Source organism: Diuraphis noxia, unplaced genomic scaffold, assembly GCF_037042655.1.
Source record: "Diuraphis noxia isolate RWA-SAM2 unplaced genomic scaffold, SU_Dnox_SAM2 contig0001, whole genome shotgun sequence".
NCBI classification, from domain to species: Eukaryota; Metazoa; Arthropoda; class Insecta; order Hemiptera; family Aphididae; genus Diuraphis; species Diuraphis noxia.
The window spans coordinates 92452566-92479357 of NW_028301711.1; the positions used below are offsets into that span (position 1 = coordinate 92452566).

Sequence of the window (26792 nt, forward strand, 5' to 3'; positions counted from 1 at the left end):
TATGAAAATACCTACTAAAAAGCCTTTTTTATTTTTTACCTTGAGTCATATTGCTTAAAAGGTTTTTTATTCGTCTTAATATGATGCTACGTTATTTTAATAACAATAAATGATTTATTTTGGTTAACATGAAAAAAATCTCTCAATATTATGTTTTTATGTGACCACCCTAATATACCATAATATAATGTATTACAAACTTTAAATGCGCAAATTTATCAATCGACGGTCGTATTATTATCATCAAATATTCGATGACTTCAAATTTAAAACCATTGTCTTTAAATAAGTCAAAATTTATGTTTAGAAGATCAAACCACGTTTAAATACACATTTTATTGTGTTGAAATTATGTGATGGGAAATGTATTATAACAGAGTTAAATTACTCAAAAAAGTCATATATTATATGTATGTGTTATATTGTTTTGTTTCACATGAACAATTGATTGTAAAATCGTTGAAAATGTAATAGATCATTGCTGTATCTCGGAAAATGTAATCGTTATATGCTATCAATAATATCAATATGTTTGCAAGGCCTAACAGAAATGTTGAAAACATCAACCTACAACAATAGACGGCTGTGTAGTGGCGCTCCACTATCAAAATAATGGATGTATTGTTCTTATTTTGTTAGTGCACAATCAGATCGTTTTGGAACACAACTCTCATTGTCCACAGCAACTGTAAATAATATCCGCGATCCATTATAAATGACTTCAGGCCTTCATAATACAATGGGAACCAAAAACTGTAAATAATAATAATATTATTTTTGGGCCATGTCGTTAATAATTAACGTTAATTTCTTGGACCAAAATCTTACTCTGCAGTACGTGTGAAATAGAATATATTTTTACGGTTTAGTTCTCGAAGAATAAATTTAAATATAAATACTAATGGTCCCTTTCTTTTTTTTTCCATTTGAAATAGTTATATCGATGATATACTATATCGTATCCGTTGGCTACGGCAAATGACATTTTTCACCAGTCATAAATCCATTTTAAAGACGGACAATAGAGGCAAACGTTGGATACCAAAATTATTATTTCATTAAAAAAATGCATTATTTCCATACGAACACACAAAAAAAATAATAATATAATAGCCAAGTAATAAATTATTATTTAACGGGGTTCATGAAGAATGCACTAACACGATGATGACAGATGAACGGAAGTGGCGCAAACTACAATTTGTTTATTCATATAAATATATAATAATATAGGTAGTACTCTGTTTTGTTAAAAATGTAGTTTGACAAATTTTCGCATAATATCTTGTAACACTAACACATTAAAAATAATTTACTCACACTAATTTTATAACTAACATTCAAATCAGCTGTATGTTAAATAAGTGACAAAAAAAATAAAAAATATTTATATATTATATATATATAACCATGATCGGAATTAAATATTTTATGAGTTTGAAATTCAAAATTATATTTCATGACATTTTATACGCAACAATTATTGAGTTCTGCATATAGTTCGTGCTTACATTAGTAAAACTATAGGCAAGTATAAAAATATTGCAAATAACAATATCGAAGTACCTATAAATTATGAAGGTAATTATATCGGGGTGGTTAATTAATGTATGGTACTTATAATAAAAATAAATAAAAATAAAATGATACTACAGAATATGGTTTAATTAATTATAATACAATTAAGGGAATAGAACCCTACGTATAAAAAAAATATTTTAAAGTACCTATGTGTTTTCACTATTTCATTAAATTATAAATAGCAGGTAATTTTAAAAACAGAAGTTGGAATGGATTAACAAAACTGAAAAAAACACATGGTATAAATTACTAAAATCATGGTACATCAATAGCTTATCAATGAATTTCGTCTTCAAACAATCTATAGTGATAACTTTATGACAGGAACAATAATTCATTAAATAAATTGAATAAAAAGCAAGCTCCCAGAACAAAATAACAACTATAAATTATTTTTAAAGGTACAATCACATGAATTGAAAATTTGAAGGGTTCGGAAACGAAGTTCTTTAATATAAAAATGACACCTTCTAATAAATAAATAATAGTTGAGATTTTTTTTATCAAAGACCGACAACCATTCGACCGACAGGACAATCGACTAACAACCAAAATACCGACAAGACAATCAACCGACAAGTTCAATCGACCAACAACTAAAATACCGACATTAATATTATAAGTACATAGTAATTAAATTTCAGTTATTTTAAAAAGATTTTTATAAATATTGTATAGTAATAATATGTAATAATAAAAAAAAAAATCGTCTTTAAATATAATTTAATCGGGAACTTATGTCATATATATATATAGCTGAAAGTTTTGAAAATTGGCACATGTCTCTTTTAATAAAATAAAGCAGTTTAAACCAAAATTATCGGATATTAGAACGTTATAGAAATAAGTTGGTCATAAAATGGATAAGCCATCCAGATACGTTTAATGTTTTTATCTAATCGAAACATTTTATCGCATTTTAATCTTCATAAAAAACGTGAACAGCGCTTGAAGACTGATTTTAACAATCGTAAAGGTATAACACGTCTGGAGTATCTTCGGGGTATTGCTCACAACGTAACCATGTAATTTACACTCTATAATCACATACATTTATACATTATTTTTAGACTTTACAATATTTTTTTATTATATTACGAATTATTTTTTAAATTTTTAAATTATACAATTATTATCATTATTATTATACAAGATTTATAAAAATCTTTTTAAAATAACTGAAATTAAATTACTATGTACATATACCTAATATTAATCGGTATTTTGGTTGTCAGTCGATTGTCCTGTCGGTCGAATGATTGTCGGTCGATTGTCCACCTTCCGTTTTAATACATAATAAAATTAGGATGAAGAAGGTTAAATTGTATTGCCATTCTATAGTCTATTAATATATTTAAATATATTTGGGAGTTATTGAAATATAAACTATCCCAAAGTATGTTTAAAATTACATATAATATAATTTAAAAATATTGGTCAACTTTTTTTTTTTTAATTTATTATTATATTTATTATATGTATATTTAAGTAATTTACAATCTATACAACATTATGTACAATGGGCATATTTGATAATTAATATAATATTAAATAACAGAAATTAGCATTTAGGGGCAGGCACTCATCAGCAGCACCACCCGACCGAGAACATTTTAGATGTCGTGGGTTTTTTATTTTTTTTTTATTTATTTTTTTTTATTTTAGCAGGTCTCTAGGCCACTGCCTTTTTAGTCTTCTGCGTACATTGCCAGGAAGTGAGGTGGAAGAAAGTTGCTTTATTAATGGATTACTGTGAGAGTTTAAGTTGGAGCGCAGTTTAGAGTAATGTGCTTTTGCTAATTGATTAAGTGTAGGAATTTTTAGATCTTTGTAAAGATTTTTGTTTGTGAAATACCAAGGAGAAGACGTTATTAATCGTAGGCAGATAGATTGAAAAGCTTGAAGAGTGTTGGTGTTAGAGGGCTTTGCAGAGCCCATAACTAGATACCATATGTCCTAGCTGGTCGAATTATTGATTTGTATACTGTAAGTTTATTGGTAAGGGAAAGTTTGGATTTTAAGAGTGGTCTAAGGATATGAAGTCTTGAGTTAACAGTTTTGAGTTTAGCTTTAATGTGTGGGCTCCAGGTTAAGCGTTTATCGAGAGTTAGTCCGAGGTATTTGACTTCGTTTGCCTTAGGAATTGGTATATTGTTTAACGTGACAGGTGGAGAATCGAGATTGCGTAGTGAAAAAGTTACTTTAACAGATTTAGTTTCGTTTATTTTGATTTTCCATCTGTTTGCCCACAAGCTGATCATATTTAAATGGTTTTGGATCATTTCACTGGCTGTGACGTAGCTTTCATGGGAGGCGGTCATTAGCGTGTCATCAGCGTATGTGCATAAAGATGTATAAAATATCTTGGGTCATGAGTGAAAATCGAGTAAAGGAATAGAGCGATGTCGCTTCCTTGTGGGACTCCATCTCTAATAGTGTAACGGGTTGAGTAGGTGTTGTTTAGGCGAACAGTAAAGAAACGATTTGATAGATATGATTTTATTAAGAGGAAAAGAGGAGCAGGTAAGAACTTTTTAAGTTTGTACATTAGTCCGTCGTGGCAAACTCGATCAAAGGCTTGGGAGATGTCAAGGAAGGTCAAATTTTAACAAAAAAAAAAATAAGTGAGGCTCATAAAACCATGTGATTTGCCAACGTAATACCTTTTGTACTAGAATCTGGTTTAGAGTTTTATTTATAATTAAATAATTATTATAAAAACCAATGAGACATTATAATGTTAAGTTTTTCTGAACCTCCCAGAACTCCAAAAATACAAACAATATACACTATTCAATCTTACTTTCGGATATCATGTTATTCAATTTAAATCAATTTGATTTGATATATTTCATTCGTGTTGAATATTATATTACGATTGTAACATTGTTAATTTTGTTAGGTACCACAAATAATCACATTTATAATATTTAGAAGACAAATAAAATCATTTTCGGAAGGTACCTATATTTTCCCTTGATTACTTTTTCGATTCGTTAGTATTCTGTAAATTACATTTTATACGGATAAAAAGCATTTATCAAACTTTAAGGACTTATAAAACGTATTTTTATTTGGTAAATATTTAAGCACTAATATTAAAAATTAAAAATGTATTACCTTATAAAATTTGCTCCAAGCTTTATTCGAATCCTTTTAAGTATCATCATTAAATTAATGAAAACATATGTTTCAAATGTGAGAAAATTAAATATACAATATGATAATAAGTTTCACAAAGTATACCACCTATATTCCTGATAATAATTTTAAGGACGTTATATTTTGCCGGAGGTGTTAATTAAATACATGACTAATTTAGTGAAAATTAATTTGTTAATAATACATTTTAATGTAAAATTTCATTACGTGTAGATAGGATAGAAGAGTTATTACAAAATTATATATTTTAATTAGTGCCACACGTGGGATAGATATATTATTTTTAACATATTAAATCAATCTGTTGTTTGGAAAATTTCGGTTGGTTGAATTAAATCCGATATTCACCGTTGTTTAATAATGGTATAAATAAACATGAGTTTTTTAATTTTTTTTTGTCTAGTGGTTCAGATGTGATTTGTTTTACTGTGGCTGTTAATAGGTAAAAAAATCAAACACTTTTCGTGTAATTCAGAGAATTCTTTATATTTTTGGACTGTGTACTTATATGAAAAATAATATTCACATAATCCACATACCAAAATGTATTGCAAATAATTATTGGAAAAATAAATTATACTTACAACAGTTTTCGGTTTCATCCGTTTCATCGGGACAATCTGGGCTGATATCACAAACATGATGGTAAGGTATACATGTCATATTATCAGAACACAAAAAGTGTGAGTCTGTTGGACAACCATTATCAGTAATGCCAGTAAAGTATTCTGAAAAATATAATTATGAACACTATTAATATGTACAATAGAAACATGGTATTTTATAATGATATATTAGGTAGATACCTAAGTTTTACGTATTTTACAAATATAGTTTACAGTAATACATTACCCAACACTGGTTTTTTTTTTAATAAATCAGTCAACATTTATTCCACCATTATTTTATTTTATTTTCATACCATAAACATTAATTCTCTATTATTTTATAATTTTTCAGATGTAGTTAATTGGATATTTTTTAATCAATTAAGAGCTACTCATACTGACATCAGACAATATTTTTATTATACCCAAGTAGAAAGTTATATTATGAACTTTGGACTTCTTATGAGAACGCAATAATAATTAAGAAAAATGTGGAAAAATTCTGGAAACAAAACGAGCAGTAAGAATTAAATAAATACGTTTTTAAACAAATATACTTTTCGGTTTCTTTTAATAAAATAAAACGAAGTAAGAACATGCATAAGATATCCCGGTCGCCGTAAAACTGAAAGACCAGAGATTATAAAAGGTGAATTTTTTAATGGAAAAAAAAATGAATAGGTAGTATAATATAAATGTAGAGCTATAAACTACATATCAAATGAACCCGGACAGAGTTAACAGTTAGGTACCTTGTATTTGTTTATAAAACTAAATAATATGATGTCTCCACACAAAGTTGTGAAACCTACTATATTTAAAATTAAGTTTTCCTCGAGCAATAATTAGTATTTTATTTTGCTTTTTATTCTATTGAATAGTAATAATTGTACGTTACCATAAAGGTTTTAAAAAAAAACAAAATCTTTTATATTGATGGCCTATATTGAGTAATAGCAACGAACTTGTAAATATCATGGAAAGTTTTAAAGAGCATTTTCAAGAATAATTCGTCATAATACTATTTTACATATTTTTCCAACTCATTTTGCTCGATTAAACTGAAAAGATTTATTAATTTTGAAAACCACGTACAATACCACCATACTACAACTAAGCCTTAATTGTCAGTTGAATGGACATTCGTGTACTTTAATGATGCATGCAATATAGATTAACTATGTTAAGTATAATTGTATGGTTAAACCCTCAAAACTAAAATAAATAATAACAATAACCAATATTAGATAGGTAACAAATAATAAGTGCTACCTATTCAAGTATACACGTGGGTGTGCCCTCGTCCCACACACAAAACAATATTTTAACAGTAAATCAAAGTTGCTCGTTGTCTGTAAGTATGTATAATGTATCAATGTGTGGAAAAAGGATTTTACACTGCTGACGAAATAATTTAGCCAAACACAACAATTATTTTTCCAGCGGTGAAATGGTAAATTTCCAAATGTGTTGTTCGATTAAAATAAAAATGTATAGAACCACGGTCATAATTAGGGCGCAGACATTTTGGTGAGAAGACAATTACGTAAAGTAAACACTTCTCCGTCTTTGTCTCTGTTTACCTTTAACTGTTTTCTTCCAAAGAGTTTTTGGGTGGACTGAATTTATATATTTTTTCATACATTGATCCTATTTTAGGCATGGTTACATGGTATTTTTCTTATCGTGACTTCTTCAATTGCCACTTTATTATTACTTTTCTATTAATAATCTTGACCCACACCAATATTTTTTTAGTCATTTACATTATAATACATAATATTATCGTTGAAAATATATTTTGTAATTATGCGTTGTGTAATCTTTTACATTTTCTGCTTTGCAGATATTTAGTACTCGTGTAGTATGCTACCTACCTATCAAAAAAGTTTACCATTTTTACATGCTGATTAACAACAATATTTATTTAACTAAAATGTAGGGTTGATGATCATCATTGTTAAGTATATTAATACGTTATATATATTGTTACAACTGTGTATAGTATGTTATCCAAATAACTTCAAATATATATTGAAAATTATAACGTTGTGTTTAAATTAAATAAATTGTCTTTTGGTTGGCAGTCTAACGTATCTGTTGCTTAACACGGCGAGGTGGAAGGATACTTTTCGCTAATAATATGAAATAAAAATATAACACAATATAGAAGCATCTCTGTAGGTAGCATACTACACGAGTACCAGATATTCATAAATTGTCTCAAGGCTCATAGCTCTGGGCCATATACATACAATATTATACCAAAACATTACAGTGGTATTCTCTTGAAGTATTTCCTCTTGATAAACGATTTATAGTATACTTTGGATTTTGTACATAGTTTTTCATCCAAAATTTTTAACGCCAGATAATATATAATTTTGTTTCGAGGTTTTATTACCTGTATGTTTTTTAATTTTTTATATTATTAATTCTTCTCTAGACAGCATGGCTCGCCCTACTCGAAATTCTTCATCAGTCCACTCAAACATATCTTTTAGATTATCCAAAATTAAGAAGTGGTAAGAAATACTCTTCCCATTTCCCAAAATGTTATCATATTGCCCACTTTTTCTGAAATTATTATTCTAATATATTTACTAAAAACACTATTTCTTTCGTAATATTCTATGGCTTCTTCTAACATGTTTTTAGTAGATTTAATTATTATTTAATAGCTACTAATATAATTAATATTTTTATATATTATAACCGTTATTGTATTAGGTATTGGTGTTTTTACTGTTATTCAATAAATTATTCGAAAAATTAGCTGATTGTCATTATATTTTAAATAGAATAAAATATTATCGTATGTATAAAAAAATGAATTTTTCGTACAACATATTATTTTTATCCTCATACAAAAGCAATTTATTTATTAAACATGCCAGTAGTTATCAGTTGAGTAATGATATTCTATCGCCTCAAACCATGGGCATAAAAAAAAAAAATGATGTTAACTGAGCTATTGTTACGGACTTAATGACGGTTATGTCAAACTTTTAATGAATTAATTATGCCTATTTATTGATAGATTTTACATTCATGTAATTAATTTACTATTTACCATTTCACTTATCTCAAATTATTAGTTATGATTACCTGGTAAACAGTCTTCTAGCCTAATATCATCAATGGCGACATGTGATCCAGGCTTGATATTTATTTCAATTATAACTTGTCTTGTCTGCCGACCCAACAATACTTTCTTTTTCTCCCAGACCCTAAAAAAAAAAATAACAAAATCATCAAGGCCATGGAATTTATAGTTATTTATTTTAAATATATTCACCAATAATTTCTAAAAAAAACCAAAAAGATTAATTTATATGTATTAATATTGTTTGTTAGCAGTTTAATATCTGATAAGCAAAAAAAAAAACTTGTGCCGAGAAAATAAAAATTGGATAAATATTGGATATATGTGTTATGAATTATAACATTCGTTTTTTTCACAAAGTAAAAAAAAGCCAATGATCAATTAAAACTCAGAAGTAAATTGACTAAACTAGTTCATTTTCGACACGAATAAAAATTCTATACCTATTTCATTAAATACTTTTATTTCACTAATCACCAAACTAATACTAAACAATATTAATACTGTCAACTGTTATTTTAAATATAAATTATAATATAGAATATTATTGTTAAATATCACTAATTAATTACTTATTAAAGTTATTACTTATAACAGAATAAAATGATGTTATTTAATTTATTATTATTTATCAATTATCATATCAATATTCGCCTCATATAACCTTAAAAATAGTATCACTAAATTTTCATGTGATAAGTTCTTATGTCCTATCCATTCTTATATTATCTATGTATAAAACCTTTAGTAATAAAATTACGGTAATTGAGTTTAGAAAATAAAGGCAAAAGAAATATCGTTTATAAATGACAGTATATCAAATCGATAACAGATAAGAAATCCAGTCGTTATCGAATTGAAATCGATCAAAATCTATAAAGCGCACCAAAAATATGATGCCTATGAATTTATGAATGCGCTACATCATCGCCGTAGCTTATCTTATCTATAATATAAAAGGTACATAACCATACAACAAATTACATACTTAAAACTTATAAAAGTAATGAACAAAAAAGATTATCAGATTTGATCGTAGTGCGTATAATATGTTACATGACGTGTAAACATATCAATTTTATTAAAACGGCTGAGTTTTTAAAAAGTAAAAGAGACAAAGATATGGTAATGTTTAATAATAAATTATAAGTACAATTTCGGTTCAAATAACGCTAAATGATACTCAAATATTATAATCATTGCCAACTTAATTTTAAATTGGCCTAAACTACTCTGGGCGAAACGGAAATCAAATAAAAATAAAATTTGGGCGAAACGGGTACCCGGGCGAAACGGAGAGGGTCATTTTTGGGCGATACGGGTCCCACCCATTGATATTTCTGAATGGGTGATTACTAATAATTTTTTCGTAGTTTTCGCTGGATGCACCACTATTTGTGTGCGTTATAATAGTGTAATGTTTACGACACGTCGTCGAGCGTCGTTCAGTGCATTGATGATGGTTGCATAACGTTTAAGGGTGGTTTTACACTTACATAGGGGAGTTGTTTTCGACATTATCCTGAATTAATGACGTATAATTCTCTGTCTTTAGCATTATCGACACTTGACTGGGCACCGATACGTTGGTGTGCATTTGAAATGACAGCGAACACCCGTTGTTGTCGAACACGCCGACAGTGTAGTAAGGGCTCCTTATGTAGATATGTGGTGTGTTCTCGTGACCGTAAATGAATAAGAAATTTCCTGTGAACAAACAGAGAGCGATTAATATCGTTAAAAAGATTGAATTCTATTAGAATGGCTTTTTTTGTATAAACCGTGGGCTTATTAATACTTAGTAGCCTGTGCCTAACCGTTTTTCGAAAGTTTTGAGTTTAGAATGATGTAAAACTATCAAAATCGTAAAACTTTTATTTTACAGAAATTTGAAAATGACATCGAAATAAATGTCTTAAAAAGCGTATTTACTATTTTTTTACAAGTTTTCAAACCTATAAAAAGTCATATTATTTTCAATACCTTTTTGATATTATTTTGAATATTGCCATACACAATATTATATCCAACAAATTTCATGTACATATACAAAAAACGGTACTTTTACATAATGACGTTGATTTCTCAGATCCCTTTCATAAATAGCATCGAGATATTTAGCTAATACAATTATTGTCTAAAACGATCACATTTACAGTATATTCAAATCAATTTTATCGAGATATTTTATTCTTGTTATAATGCTTCCTGTACAACCAATAACAATTTTAAAAGCTCAAAACACTGCTATTTCATAAAAATATATAATTTTTTGTAACTAAAATAAAATCTGTAATTATTTTAATGTAAATAAAATAATTTCTTATGAAGCTTGATAGTATTTTTATAATAAATTCATTTTTTGCTATAAAAATCATTTGTGTTGTTTGAATCCAAACAATAAAATTATAATTGTATAGAGTACCAAGTTTTCTCCCACCATTATTGATTCTACAGCCACCATAATTGTACAATGCGTGAACACCATCAGCTAGAGTTCTAACAAATTGGCGATTTTATTGAATTTGTTTCTATATTAAGTGTACCGTTACATTTAAGGCATATAGTCATTTAATCAAAAAATATTAAAATTAATAAGAAAAATATTTAGATGATCAATGAACTAGTGCCTGATTTGGGTACGATTACAATATTACAATATTATACAGTGCTCCAAATTATTGGTTTACCATGAAAAAAAAAATAAAAATAAAAATAAAAATGAAATGAGCACATCCGCTTACTCCCACGGATAGGTAGACAAAATTGAAAATATGCAGTATTATATGTATTTTACTTCGTACAAAAATATCTTATTTGTATGCGAATTAATTTTATATTATATGTATGATTTTTCAAACATTTATATTAATTTTCGGTTGCAACATATTATTTTGTTTTCTTCGGCACCTAAGGTCTTTAAGGAGTTAAATATTAATTTTAGAAGTATTTGCGTGCTTATTGTTTAAATGTGAGCGTTGTAAGTGGTCATTAGTAATTAGTATGGCTATGGTGGAAAAAAAAGAGTGGAGCACTCAGTTAAAGGCATGCACATACCATTATTAACGTCTTGCATGAATATTAATTGATTTATTATTTTAGTACAAAAGTATAAATCTTTTTCCAACATTTTATCAACTAGCCTATTTATTAGATTAAGTTCCTGAAAAAAATTATAATCATATTTTCTTGATTTAGATGTTTTCGGAATTTTATTTATAGGTCCATCTTAATCTAGACAAATTTTGCAATTTTTGTTTCCAAAAGTGATCGAATCATTGTGTACAAAAATAAGAATAACAGTAATAAGCTTGGTAATAACCGTAAACATTTAATTGTCTGAAACGTGCTGAAAAATCCTATAGTAACATTAGATCATGTTGTTCAGCAGCTGGTTTATACCTCAAATTTGAGCGTAAGATTAATCGAGATGGCAGCAGACAACATCTTAATTCCGAGGTCAATATGCTTAATAATGCTGTAGGTGGTTGTGGTATTCAATAAACGTTCTTGTTTCATCGTATCGATAATCAAATTCTGGCATAACTTCTTATAATATATTAATTATAATAGAACATACCTAACCGATATCGATACGACAGCCGTAGGAATTTGATAATATTATAGTTCCAAGAATGAATTATTACACGTTTAGGAAAAATAAATTTCAAAGGTAATCATGGTGGTTATCGATGCCATATACAGTAAATTTACAGGATTTCAAGTACTCCTTTATAGTGTTTTAGGTACCACAGTATACTACTGCAGGGGGCATTCTTTCACTCGAATCTCATCACCATTTTAGAGACGGAATAAAAGCACCATCACTAAGTGTTCACAGTCTTGAAACACACATAGGTATCCTAAAACTTTTTTGATATGGTCCCGATGGTCGAAAACATTTTTGGACTCTTAGGCAATATTTAAAAATTAAAAAAGTTTTGCAAGCTAGCTAGGTTGGAAAAATATAAAAATGTTACAGTTATATTTTAAATTTTGATACGTTAAAATTTACAATTCTATTTTTACTCACATAAAATTGTGACCAAACGATTAATGACTAATATTCTTATAGGTGCTTATGTAATTTTTTAATATGTTCTATTAATATAAAATATTTAATCAAATCGTAATTTTGGAGCGGGCCGTATGAATTAGTTTGAATTCAAACTCTTGAAGATCTTAAGATCGATTGCAGACTACAGACCTCACCGGTTGCCGAACCTGCTTATAATATAAATTATAATGTTGTTTTTTTTTTGTCGTTCAAATGATTAATGTTAATAATTTTCGTTTTAAACACGGGGATCAGGCACAAATAAGTAATCGTGGTTTTCCGAATGTTTTGCGATTTAAATTATTGCGGTCGAGTGTTGTTGTCGTCACAATGGCTAATATAATAATAATATATCAGGATATATTACAATCATTTGAATACGTTTAACGAATCTGACATAAGAATTATAGATATCTTACCTTAGCCATAAACATCATGATAATATTATGGAATCATTATTTTATATTCATAACGATATGTTATTATTACTATTATTGTTATTATTATATTTATTATTATGCTTAAATAAGTCTAAAAATTAAAAAATATTAACTATAATAATGTGTGTAAAAAAGAGTAATCATTTATTTTATTTTATTTATGATCATTTCGATATATCATTGGAATTGCACTTCGATATTCTAATAATATATTTATATTTATTGGTGATACAGTTAGTATAAGTTTCAATAACTAATGACATGCGATTTATAATTGACACATAAATCATTCTCAATGTAGCTAGAATTTAGTCCTATACCTTTTTGACCCAAATCATGTGATCATTATAATTTATACTGTTGGGTGGTTTTAGTTGCATAATTTTATTGCCAAGATGGTACACATTGAAATAAATAATATCAATCAAATTATTAATAGATGTAAAATTTGTTGTGTACTCCGTATTCAACGTATAATACGTAGGTATTGCATATGCAATAATATTGTAATTATGATGAAAAGTTCACATAAGTTATTCCGTGCTATACGAGTACATATCACATACAAGACTTACGCATGTAAGGTAAATACATAGTTATCATATTAAAATTAAATTTATCACTGTAAGCCTCCGTTAAGTGCAAATAATCAGCCGCAACAAGAACTATAATATTGAAATGAGACTTGAGTGTTAGAGTGTATAGTAAAATAAATGCATCTATTCGAAAAAAAAAAACAATAATGGGAACAATATTACACAAAAACTATTTAGATTTTATTTAGATAACACTTCCTTACATTTCTTGATTTTTTTTCTGTATTATTAATAAATATAAAAAAATTTCAAGTTGAACTTTAAAATATCATTCATAGAAAAAAAATTTTTGGTTGGCACAATAATAGTGATTTTTAAGAACACTAGGTACAGATTTGGTACCATTATAGAATAATATTATTTACTTCGTCTCTGTAATTATATTGTCATATTTATCAATTATAACTCGATAATTTATTTTTTTAATTATTTTATGTTTTAAGTACATCAATGTTATAACAATTACATCAAATTAATATATTTTTAAATTTAAGTAATAACGTTGTGATTTTAAAATTTTACAAATTATTAGAGCTAATTGACTTATATACTTAATGTTCATCAGAATTTTCAGAATTGATTTGTTTTATGTGTTTATATAGTTACCCAAAATAAAATATGTATTATACAACAATTATAATTAAAAAAACTACGCTACAAAATTTTAAATGTTCGTCAAACTATTCATTTTTTTATTTGGAAATCAAAATTCTAATAAACATATGACTCATTTTTTCACGCTTGAAATAAAAACTAAGAACAAAGTATTTCTGAAATATAATTTAAGATAAAAATTAATCAAAGCAATATTTTGTGGTTGGCTTAAACTATCAATCCATTCATACATTTGTGCGTATAAATATATTTGTATACATTATATTTTGTAGTTTTAAACGATAGATTTTTAGTAGATTCGTTTTAACTAGATTATTTATATGTACCCTTAAATATTTGATACTCAAATGGAAACAAACAACGTACAAATAAAATTATATACTTCGGAATTATTTGATTTAATTTTAAATATTTATGAAATGCCAAAAAATTATAATTTTTATCAAAAAATTACAACATTGTGAGTATTACAATTTTAATAAATTATTGAAATTCGATCGTTACTGGTAAAAAAAGAAACCCATTGTATTATTTTAATAATAAATGTCACCTTAACTCTGAACTTTTTTTATTATAACTATTATAAGTATGGAATCAATCCAATTTCATTTTATCGTCAGTCACAATGATTTTTGTATTGAAACTTCAGAAATTATGGTTTTCTACAAACTCAAATAATAAAATACCAGATATTATTGAGTATTATTGAATGGGAGTCGAACTGAAGAAAAATGTACATTATCGAGCTTATTTATCTGTATAAATATGTTTATAGAGTATTTTCGAGGATATGGTTCTATTCTGTTTCGTCGTATGAAGTTATTTTAGTATAAATACGTTTAAGTATTAAATATTTTATTAAACTTCCTGTCGCAGAACCATAATTATGGTTTTGCTTTTATTATTTATAAACTACGTGACAAGGAGATTACACCGAGTGCAAGAAATATTTTATGAACCCATTGAAAACTATAAATAACTATTTGAGACATAGAAAAACAGACTGATAAACTGGACGAATACCCGTTAGTCATAGATGTTGCATACCCAATAACTTTTATTTTAGTTATAGTGATTAATAAACATTTTTGAATTACAATGATATTAGAAAAAAAAATACATCTTTGAGATTCATAATGTTATGATTGAAAATGTAAACGATCATAAAAATATATACCAGAAATGATAATTTTATGTAAATTGTCCATTCTTTATCGAAAAACTCACACGATAATTAGCAACAATTTTTAATTTGCTTATTTGTCTTAAATTCGAAATATCATCACTGATTTTAAATCTAAAAATAAATATTAAAATACTGATTTTGATTTAATGATGAAATTATAATTATGGTTAATCCATCGGAGTAAGTACAGTAAATTGATTGCAAGTAATTATTGATTGTTTGGTTAATTTGTCGTGATATAAATAGGTGATGAAATACACCTACTGATTATTTCTATAATATTTTAAAGTGAGTAACTACATAAGAATATGCAACCATAAAAATTAATATGGTTTAATGCGATATGTAAATAATTAACAATATAATATACAAATTATGTAAAAAAATAATTCGTCGTAATTATTCATAAAAAATATTTTTAACTAGATATGGAAAAACACAATACTTAAACTTATGAATTATTAGCTGCCTCTAATTTTATTATTAACAAAAACATTATTTGTATATCTATTTGTGAGATGATCATTATAAAAAAAGGCGGGTAAGTCGTTGATGTCGCTCTGCTGTACAGTAGGTTACAAGTGGGTTATTGTAATGGATGGAATTAAATTTGAATCCAATGATATTATATCATTGTATACGAAAAACGATTCTGAGCGAAGACGGTTTATCTGTCTAGGATATATTATAGATTATTAAAAATTTTCAAATCTTAGATATAAAAGGAAATTTTTTTATGAATTTCTAGCATAAAATAATTTATGAATTTTCGTGATTTTTACGTATGTTGTCAAAATTCAAACTTTGAATCCTTGTAAAAAAAAATTGTGACCATGAATTTATTTTATTTTTCAACTGCTATTGTTAAAATGTGTTAGAAGCCTTGTATTAAATTTTCAAGCTTTTCTACCGAGCAAATAAATTTTTATCGATATTTATAGAAAAAAAAACTAAAAAAGTTGAAAAATTAAAATGTCATTAAACAGCTCAAAACAAATCTAAATTTTTGAAAATGTTATCAAATATAGAAAATGTCAATATAAACATTCAGTTAAAATTTCAAGTATCTGCGGTCATTTGTTTTAGACTTTTAGAGTTACACCAAAATAAGAAAATCACTAAATGTGAAATCCAGTGGAAATCCAATGTTGTAAAAATTTAAATTTCAAATGCTAATAAAAATTTAATTTTAATTTTCGGTGGACTTTATATTTGTAATTAAGATTGAAAAACTTGTATGGAATCTTGTATTAAATTTTGAAATCTTAGATTAAAAAGTAAAATTTTTTATGAATTTCTAGCTTAAAATAAATTGTGAATTTTCGTGATTTTTACGTATTTTGTCAAAATTCAAACTTTGAATGCTTATAAAAAAGAATTGTGACTATGAATTTATTTTATTTTTCAACTGCTATAATTGTAACAATATGTTATGAGCCTTGTATTAAATTTTCAAGTTTTTCTGCCTAACAAATAAATTTTAATCAATATTAATTTAAAAAAAAACTAATAATGATGGAAAATTTGAAATGCCTATGAATAGTTCAACTTAAGTCAAAATTTTTTGAAAATTGCATGGTCAATAGAATATATTTATATAAACATTTATGATCATTTGTTTTAAAATTACATCAAAAACCAAAATCGATTTTGTCGAAAAATGAGTGTGCGTAAAATTTCCCGTTTTTCCCTTAATTTTTAGTTTGTTTTTCTCGATTATTTAGAAAAGTATTAAAAATTTTTCACTTTTGACCTCCCAAAGTACCAACTAGATTCACTTTTTGATCGAACGAGGTAATGAAGTCAAAAATCGAAACACTTTTACTGCTCCAAAACGTGATGACAGACACACAAAAAAAAAAACACACATCATGGTAAAATCAAAACATTCATTGCTCCGCTCAGAATCTAATACTATCTGAAAAAAAAATTTATGTCAACATTTCCCATTTCCTGATTAAATTACAGTACATTACAAAAAAAAAAAAAAATTATGATTGACTTTGTAAGTGAATGGACCAATTATTATTATTTTTAGTAATGAATAAAACGTTTTGTACATTTTAATGAAGGGTTTTTAATTAAAATTATTAAAACGTAGGAATCGTGACAAAAATGGAAAAATTAAATATACCGTAAAAATCTGATCTTCTTTGAAAAATATAGTATGGATTTAATACGAATTCCAATTATAAATGAATATTTTACCGTAAAAAAAGTGGGTATGTATTAAGTCAGTGAATTGTATTTAAATATATATATTTATTAAATTAATCAATGGTCGGCATACAAGAGATTGACTACATCTCAAAAAACCTATACTAAATTAATTATTTAGAGATGTAACTTCATAAATAAATTATGTAAAATTCATTAAAATCTGTACTTAAGGATAGCTTTTTAAATGCCTTGATTACAATTAATAAATTATTATACATAAGTAATTGCTACTGTAAGCCTTAAATCAATTTTCATATCCTAATTATTAGCCATGCGTTTAATAATTGTCGTATTTTAATAACAATCAACAGACAATTTATAAAAAAAAATATTTTAAACCTTCATCGCAATTTATGATATACCTAGTAGGGTGGTCCTTCATTTCACACATTTGAATTTTCATTGCTGGACCCTCCATTTTTTTTTATTATCATTTAAAAGTTATATGGAAGAAATTGGGCATAACTGCTCACCCTCTTCCCGTGCCCCAAGAGACTTAAGTATAGGACAGAGGGCAATTAAACGGTTTTTTACATTTTATTCGAAAACTATAGGATTTATCATAAAAATGTATTGAACCATAATTGTAGAACAAATTATGTTCTATAAAAATGTAATCACAACAATTTTCGTAAATCTAATATTTCCCCCTAAAAAATTATTATTATTTTTGGTTTTTTGACAAAACTGAAATTTTTTTACACTTTTTTCAATGTATAATATTAATAAAATTTATGTAATAATAAACCAAATAATTTAAGTTGTATTTGTAAGTAGTATAGTTGTTTATAAACAAACCACTGTTTCTCAGTCAATGGGTGTTCATTTTGCTCAACAATTTCATGTAAAGCAATTAAATCATAGCTTGTTTCTTTTAAATATTCTCTTTTTCCTAACAGTCCACAAGATCTTGTAGGAGTTGGCAAACCATATTAATTAAGCTAATTCCACCTAGATTAAAAAAAAATCTTCAATTAATACTAAACATGTATTATAAAGTTCATACTCTGTTGTATTATTTTTAATCTATTGTCTATAGTGTTGTTGCCGGATATCTTCCGAAAAATCGTCATTATACTTATTCCAAAGCCTTGAAGCGTCCGATGGATTGCAAAATATTAATATTACAATGAATAGTTCTCTCATTTTATTACTCGTAGGTGAACGACATACTGCTGCTTCTTCTAAAGCTAAATTCCACTGATTGTCATCTTCTAATAATCCAAGGGCTATAAAATTTGCTTGAAATGTCAGACATTCGGTGTTGTTCACAGTCGTAAAAAATGTATACGATGTTGGGTCTTATACGTGATGAAGAAGAAGATGAAGATTATTAATAATAATAATAATAATTTAATAATAGGTATAAATAAACAATTAATATAATATTAATAATATTAGATATTGCTTGATAGATGGCACCACTGTTGTATACTCGCAGCCACTTAATTTTACTTTTAGGGGTTGAATTTCCGAAAATCTTAAAGTACGGCAAAATTATAATATTAATCCATCCTGAAAATTTCAAGCAGATCTTCCCTGTGGTTTGGGCTCTACGGTGATCCCTCTGGAGGACAAATTCTTTTATATATACCTATAGATTAAAAATAAAATGTTCACAAAAAAATAGAAATATTATATACCAAATAAAGTAAAAAATGTTTAAACCATATACTTATATCTGTATTCATAAAAAATATTTGGTATTTTCTTTGGTATTAATTATTATACTTTTTTGTGAAAGGAAAAGCTTCCTTTTTTCTAAAATATAAGAAAAAGCTTCTTTCAAAGCTATAACTTACTCAAACAAACGCTTTCTTCCGTACCTATAGCTTATTTCATAATATCTCCGGTACCTCAGAAAAGATAGTTATGATAGAATGCTTTCAATAAATCTTAATTACAAACACGGAGTTTTATATAGGCAATTTAGGGGAATATGTGTAGTTATAGTATTAATATAGTATTTACATATTTTCCTGAACAACATTAATCAAATAGTTATAGGTAACTTCTATGTAGATTTGTTTTATTTTATATGCGAAATAAATTTAAATACATAATATAAATGTTCTTATTGTTCTTAAGGTAAGCTTATCACCTATTTGTTTAAACGTCTATCTTTATTAATAAAATATATGTTTATGTATGATCTAAATAACCAGCTTACGTCTAATTCGTTTGAAATCCGAATTTTATGTGCCTAGTATTATATTTAATTGGTTAAGTAAATGCTTACTTCATGTTTATATTTGAACGGGTCGAGGAATATGTTTGGTATAAAACCTACTGATTTCGACTTCACTTTTTGGTATGGAAAACATATTCAAAATGTTTCCTAAGGAGTTCTATAATATATTGCAAATTATTAACATCGGTTCTACTTTAAATGGATTATTTTAGGGTTTGCTCTACGCTCTACGTTATTTCTAGAGTTAAAAGCATATGTTTATCTTGCATACCGTAGTTATTTAGACATTTTTATTATATATCTGTTTTAACTCAAAACAGCGAGTACCTATCTGTATAATGTGTACTTGAGCGACGAAACGTCGTTAAATAGATTGCTGAGTGTTTAGCTAAAAGATTTAAAAAATGTATTATAATATATTGCATAAGGTATTATATGGCCAGTAATTGTAGGTTTCACTCATTTAGTTTTGGATAATCTTATTCGCAGAACGTAGACTATGATATTTATCCACTTATATGTAATAACCACTACTAGTATTAAGCCACGCATTTTTACAGATACAATGAAATCAATCTGCTAAATACTTTTAACACATTAAAATGGCTGCATTTGAGTTGATTCCCGAGTCATTAAATATATTTTTTCAATATTTAGTTTAATATTCAGCATATTAGTGTAACCCAATAAATACCAGTTGGAGTTTTGCCTAACAATTTTCTTAAATTTTTTTTTTATTTTTAGTTTATTAATAAAAAAATATTTGTAAGAAAATTTAAGAGGTAAAAATTATTATTAAAAAAATTTAGTGATTTGGTAAAATGTATAACATATTATTTTTCAAAATTGGTATCTGTTAATGAAATTACCAATATACCATGACAACACCTCTCTAAAAAAACTGACATTTGAACTCATTACGGCCGTGCAATCTATTGGTATACAACAATAGAGAATCCACTCGTACATACCTCTGACACAGTAATAAAATCGTGCATACCTAATAATTATCCGGGAATTAACTAATACATTAAGTACCGGTAGGTCTCGGGAATCAACTCATTGTGATCAAAAGTATATCAAACACAAGAAATTCAACAATCACATAATTAAAGTCATAACTCAGTTCATATACGCTCATTTTTATTGAATAAAATATATATTGCCCATGTATTTAAACAAAAAAAATAATAAATAAAAACGGAAAATACCTACTACTTTTGCTCTGATTCACCTCCAATAAAATATAATAAAACAATAACGTATTGTTTTTGTAATAATTAATATCCGAATAAACTCTAAAGACAAAAGTTGTTAAAAAACGATTAAAACCAGAAACTTTTACATAATAAGTTACATTTATACAGTTTAATTATTACTAAAAAAACGTAAATCATATAGGTAGGTACCGCATAGTTGTATGAACTTGTTGAATAAAATTTAAAAAAAATGGTTGAAAAAAATCTTTGACTTACATTTTAATGTTTCCAATTCAAAAATAATTATTAGTGTTAAATCATACACCTAAATAAGTGACACCAAAAATCTTGGGAGAAAAATTGCAAGAAAAAGGTGATGATATATTTATGGAAAGATAATATTTTTCTTTCTCTTAGATATTTTTCTGCTGGTACATTTTTGAAATTAATACCAGCTAACTTCATTTGTAAGCAAGAAGAAATTTTAATCAAAATCAAATCAAATTATATTGCAACCACAAATTAACTGTAATCCTACACCCTATAACATTGCATAATAATAGTATATCTTCAAAGTTTGACTATAGGTATGGTGCACTTATTTTAGGATAAATATCATAAAATTAATGTAGAGAAAAAAGTTGAAGAATACTGAAACTAATATTTTCTTGTTCGTCAAGGAAAAAAAAATTACCACAAGGTGTATTGATGCGGAAAACTGGAACGCAAAGAGGTTCGTGTTATGTTTAAGTTTATCAGTAATGTGCAATACACTGAAAAATAATACTCATCTTTGGTGATTCTTTTGAAAAACGACACTGAAATTTTAAGCAAAGACAGTGATTAAATAGTTCAGTATACTTTTAATGTATTTATGCAATGGCGTAGAAACAAAGTTATTTAGAAAGTTAATTCAAAATGTAACATTCTTAATCAAAACAACATACAGTTGCAATCATATAGACATGATGATATAAAACTATGATTTTATAAACAATATTAAATCTAAATGCAATGTTTAAAAAATATGATGTGTGATCTTTAATAAAATATGAATTAATAATATTAATGATTCAACGATTATCATTGTTCTCTTCATTCTTTTAAAATATTTTGGATTCTATTAAATTTTTAAATACAATAAAATATACATAATTAATACAATAATTATAATGTTGTATAATAATTTAAAAATAGAGTACCTACATAATTGTATGTAATTATGGATTAATCATTAGTACAAAAAATATCTATTATGAGATAATCATTTTTATGTTTTTAACTCATGTATTTTGCGCCTGCGCAATAAAACTTACATTTTTTTAAATGGCAACCCGTAATTTAAATATCATATTCGGGTTCGTGGATTTTTTCAAGCCATTTTGATGTATCAACTTGTGTCTTAAACCCAAAATAGACTAAACTAGAGCTATGTAGAATTTTAAAAATTTAAAAATTTAATTTAATTATTTTTTTCTTCATTTTTATATAACAAAATTGTATGTGTTATTGCTATATTCACCTATTTTTTTTTTATGTGATGTAATTTCATTTATTTATATATATATATATGTAACAGTTAGGTCTTTTTGGAGCATAAAAATAAGATTTTTTCTTAACAAAAAATAATATTAACTGACATTGTCTGAAAGTATTTGAATAGAATAACAGAAGTCCCGAATGGGCAATGCAATATCACCTTTTATGTCATACAATATTGCAAGCTGGAGTGAATTTATTCAGGTAAAAATCTCTGCAAATAGATAACTAGAATGAACTAGGTAATCAAATAAATTTGTCTTAGAATTTATTAATAATTTTATATTATTAATGTTAAAAACGCAATTGGGAATACGTCACGGTGATAGTTTTTTAAGCGTGTTTCGCAATATTAGTGTAATATTTATCAGTGTAATATTATATTAGTTTTTTATTTATATTGACTTTTTTATAAGTTCCTAAACTTGTTTGATTTAAAGCGTCCATTTTAATTGAACATTTTAACACATATCACAATTACCTAATTCAAATAAAGATTAATCATGAGAATCGACTGCAGGTTGCCGGTGTAATTGGTGTTTCAAATTTATTCTTAGATTAGATATATTCTGTCGTTCCCTGGGCGCTTCAATGAATAATTTGGCTACTATTTGACTAATTATATCAAGGAATGTTCATGCAGGGACGATATTATCGTTCATGTGGCCCCAGGAAAAATAAATTTCAAATTAGACAAGGAATAAAAACACCTTTAAAACTTACACCCCAATACAGTCTAATACAATATGAGTGGGTCAATTTAATTTTAGAGCTGAAAATAATACTTTCTCTAAAAATCTCTCAAAAATTGTTTGTATATATAAAATATTTAACTGTCAAACTATAGACAAATACCTAAGCGGGAAAGCTGTATATATTATAACAGCGCCAATTAGAAATTCTCATTAAATTAAATTAAAATTAAAATATATGTCCCTTTATTTATTCCAGATAATAATTATTAAGTATTATTTAAAATAATATTTTTTTAAATAAAAGTATAAAAAAATATATAATTAAATGCATGTAAAGTTAATTTACCAATTATTATTAAGTGAGTACTTAGGTACTTACAACATTTAATTACCTAGGTTATGAATATCACTAAGGTTCGGAAGTTGCATATTGATCTGTATGCTGTCGAATTATAGCAGACTAAGTTAGAAATCTGAGCTATACAATGCCGAGTTTAAAAATTGAAAATTAAAATGCATATTTTGCATTTTTCTATAATTTTAGAGAAAAAATACATATTACCTCGATTTTCGCATAATTGTATGCATAGTTAATATTTTCTATAAAAATTATTTTTTTTTCATTCTTAACCAATTTGTTTTAAAAAATTTTACATAAAACACAACGCTATAATAACGTGAAAAACAACTTATCAGGTATTATTCAACATATAGTTATTTAGTTTTTCACAAATAATGAAAATATATTTATTTAACTATTTATTAGTTCAATAAGATCTCAAACGCCAACCAGTAACGTGCCATATTTTTTATTATTTTTATATATAAGAGTTTAAAATAATACATTTTTTTTTAAATATATATCTTTAGATTTTTTTTTTTGTGTATATTAATAAATAAGTAACACAATTTTAATAAATAAATAATTTTGTATTTTGCATATTTCACATTTTTTCTAGCATATTTGCGTGCATATTTTGCCTTTTTTGTTCCAATAACTTCCGAACCCTAAATATCACTATTTATTAATGAAAGAACAATAATTAAAGAGAAACACCCTTTATAAAGGAACGAAATTTGGTCTTGTTATCTAAATATGATTTATTAGTCAACTAACTGCTAAATAAACCTTAACGAAATTTTTCATCAATTAAAAAAACATAGATTTTATGAAAACGAAATTAAAAGCGTAACTACAAAACGTGGCATTTAGCCTTTTACAATAAATGCATTTATATATAAAAAATTAATTAGTTCATGTTTTTAGAAAAGAATTTAAAATATTCAATAATACGCAACAAACTAAAACAGTAGTTAATTGATAAAAATTTGATAATTTGTATCATTATGAGACAATTTTTAGAATTGTAGACTAAATTTGTAAAGAAACGATGCAAAAAACTCATAACATAAATTCTAGCCTAAGGTTTATACTTATATGTGATCAGATAAAGATTATGAGGGAGAATGATGTGATTTTAAAGCATTAAAAGAGAGATCTTCCAGGCAGGACAGGAATTCAGTGGGTATGATAAATTTATTTGACGTTAAGGATGAGATTATATTGAGGGCTTCAATGATAGTAAAACATTCAGTTATGAATAAAGATGCCATGAGTGGATAAACCCTAAAAATTTCTATATATCCATATTTTTACTAATTTAAATTACCTACCAATTTGTTATTCACGATCGAAACTGCTGAAACGGACACACTGAGTATAATTTATGATGTTATGGTGTATCCTCTCCCGTTATCATAAAATTTGATGAGCTTTTAATCTTGAATATCGGAATGTAATTTTTTTAGTATAATCATAAATTTTATGTATTTATCAATCGTATTTTATCTTGTTTTATATAGTTTGTTGCCAACATAATCTTACATAGGTACTCATTGAGTTAGCTATTTTCATACATAATACAAATGTCAAATATGAAAGAGACATCACAGATTGAGGCCATGATGTGATAACGACTTGAGGCCAATATAAGTATTATTCATATATAATATAGGTATCACGAATTAAGATAATATGGACTGGTAACCATGGGGTTAGTGAATGTGGAGGGCGCGGTCCGATTTTTACACGGATTTTGTGTATAAGGGGAAATTGACAGGCCACCTTGGTGGTGAATTAAAACTATCATTTTGATATTAAAATTTGTATGAATCTATAAATGTTTATATTACGTATACAGTACCATGGATAAAAGATAAAATATATGTATATATAATAATTGGAATTAAGCACCAGTATATGTTACAGTTATACAAGTTACCTAGATTGCACTTTAGCCTTCCAATTTTCCCTTCTGCAGAATTTCCGTACGTAAACTAGACCATCAATTCAACTGTCGTTTCTCGTCCATAATATTATCTTTGTTCATGGTATACAATTATTTAGTCTCCTATGGAATCATCGATCACCACTATGTCTATCACGTCATGTCCTATCCGTGTTTTTAGTATACCTACATGGCTAGTTAGTTAATTCGTAAATCAGTGATTCTTCCTATGGTCTAAGTTTAAAACCTTGTGTGGGTAGATACAACACTGTTATCGCTGAACGCATAAATTATTTTCCAATACGGACATACGGTGCTTCGGATTTTTCTTACGTCAACGATTTTTTAACCCGTTTCTTATTTATAAAAAACGTGTTCAACTACACATTTAATCATATACCAACGGGATAGACTGATATGTATAGAAAGTAATATCTCTAACCACATTAAATGGATACCCAATTCCAAGTTACATATACCTACGTATAATAGTAAACATACAATAATAATATATATATTATTATTATGTAGACCATGTTTAAAATAAATGACTATAAAACAGTAAACCAAACAAACTTGGCCATAATATATTATTGTGTACTATTATGCATTTACTATTTTATAACAATATTATAAAAACAATGTAGAATAATATGCAGTACCTACTTAAAGGGTTTAAGTAAAAATAAGAGAAAAAACAAATCACTTTCAGAATAACGTCGTAATGTCGTATCTTAATAGTTTTTTTTATTTTTTTTTATTTGTCGTTAAATGTATTCTTTATTTTAAACAATATAAAACATATGAACACAAAATAAAAAAATATATAAGACAACTTGGTGTGGAAAACTTAAAACTGTTTTTCGAAATGAAGAACAGCCATCGCTCTGATAAAGAAGGTTATGCTTCAAGTAATCTTAAACAATTTGATATATCTGCCCACATTCACGTCAACGCCAACAACGAACATTTTATGTATTTACAAGACAAAGAAAAGAATATCAATTACGGCCGTGTAGATGATAAGTACAATATTATATACTTACGCTGTAGAGTGATCGAATTTCGTGTTACAATCTTAAAACAAGAACATTTGTGCACTGGAAAAATAATAATATGTTATTTGTGACATTTTGACGCTGTCTTTACATATGATCTCAGCAAGCGTGGATAACAGAAAAGTAATCTACACGAGTAAAAATGTGTAAGATAATCTGTGCATCATATTTAGATAAAAACAAAAATGATGTGAATTAATGAAATATTATGAAAAAGTGCTCAATAACTGCCAAAGGTTTCGATAATCCAA

The 26792-nt window shown here is 26.5% G+C and overlaps 1 protein-coding gene across 2 annotated transcripts in view; it reads right to left on the minus strand.

Moving 5' to 3' along the window:
- Positions 1-26792, minus strand: part of LOC107167771 (tyrosine-protein kinase receptor-like) — a 409135-nt gene that overhangs the window by 85242 nt on the left and 297101 nt on the right. For both annotated transcript variants that reach the window (XM_089216481.1, XM_089216480.1), the window contains exons 3-5: positions 9954-10164; positions 8460-8581; positions 5328-5471 (exon numbers count right to left, since the gene is read on the minus strand). In XM_089216481.1, the coding sequence (XP_089072607.1) occupies positions 5328-5471; positions 8460-8581; positions 9954-10164 (477 nt within the window). The remainder of the gene's footprint in view (positions 1-5327; positions 5472-8459; positions 8582-9953; positions 10165-26792) is intronic.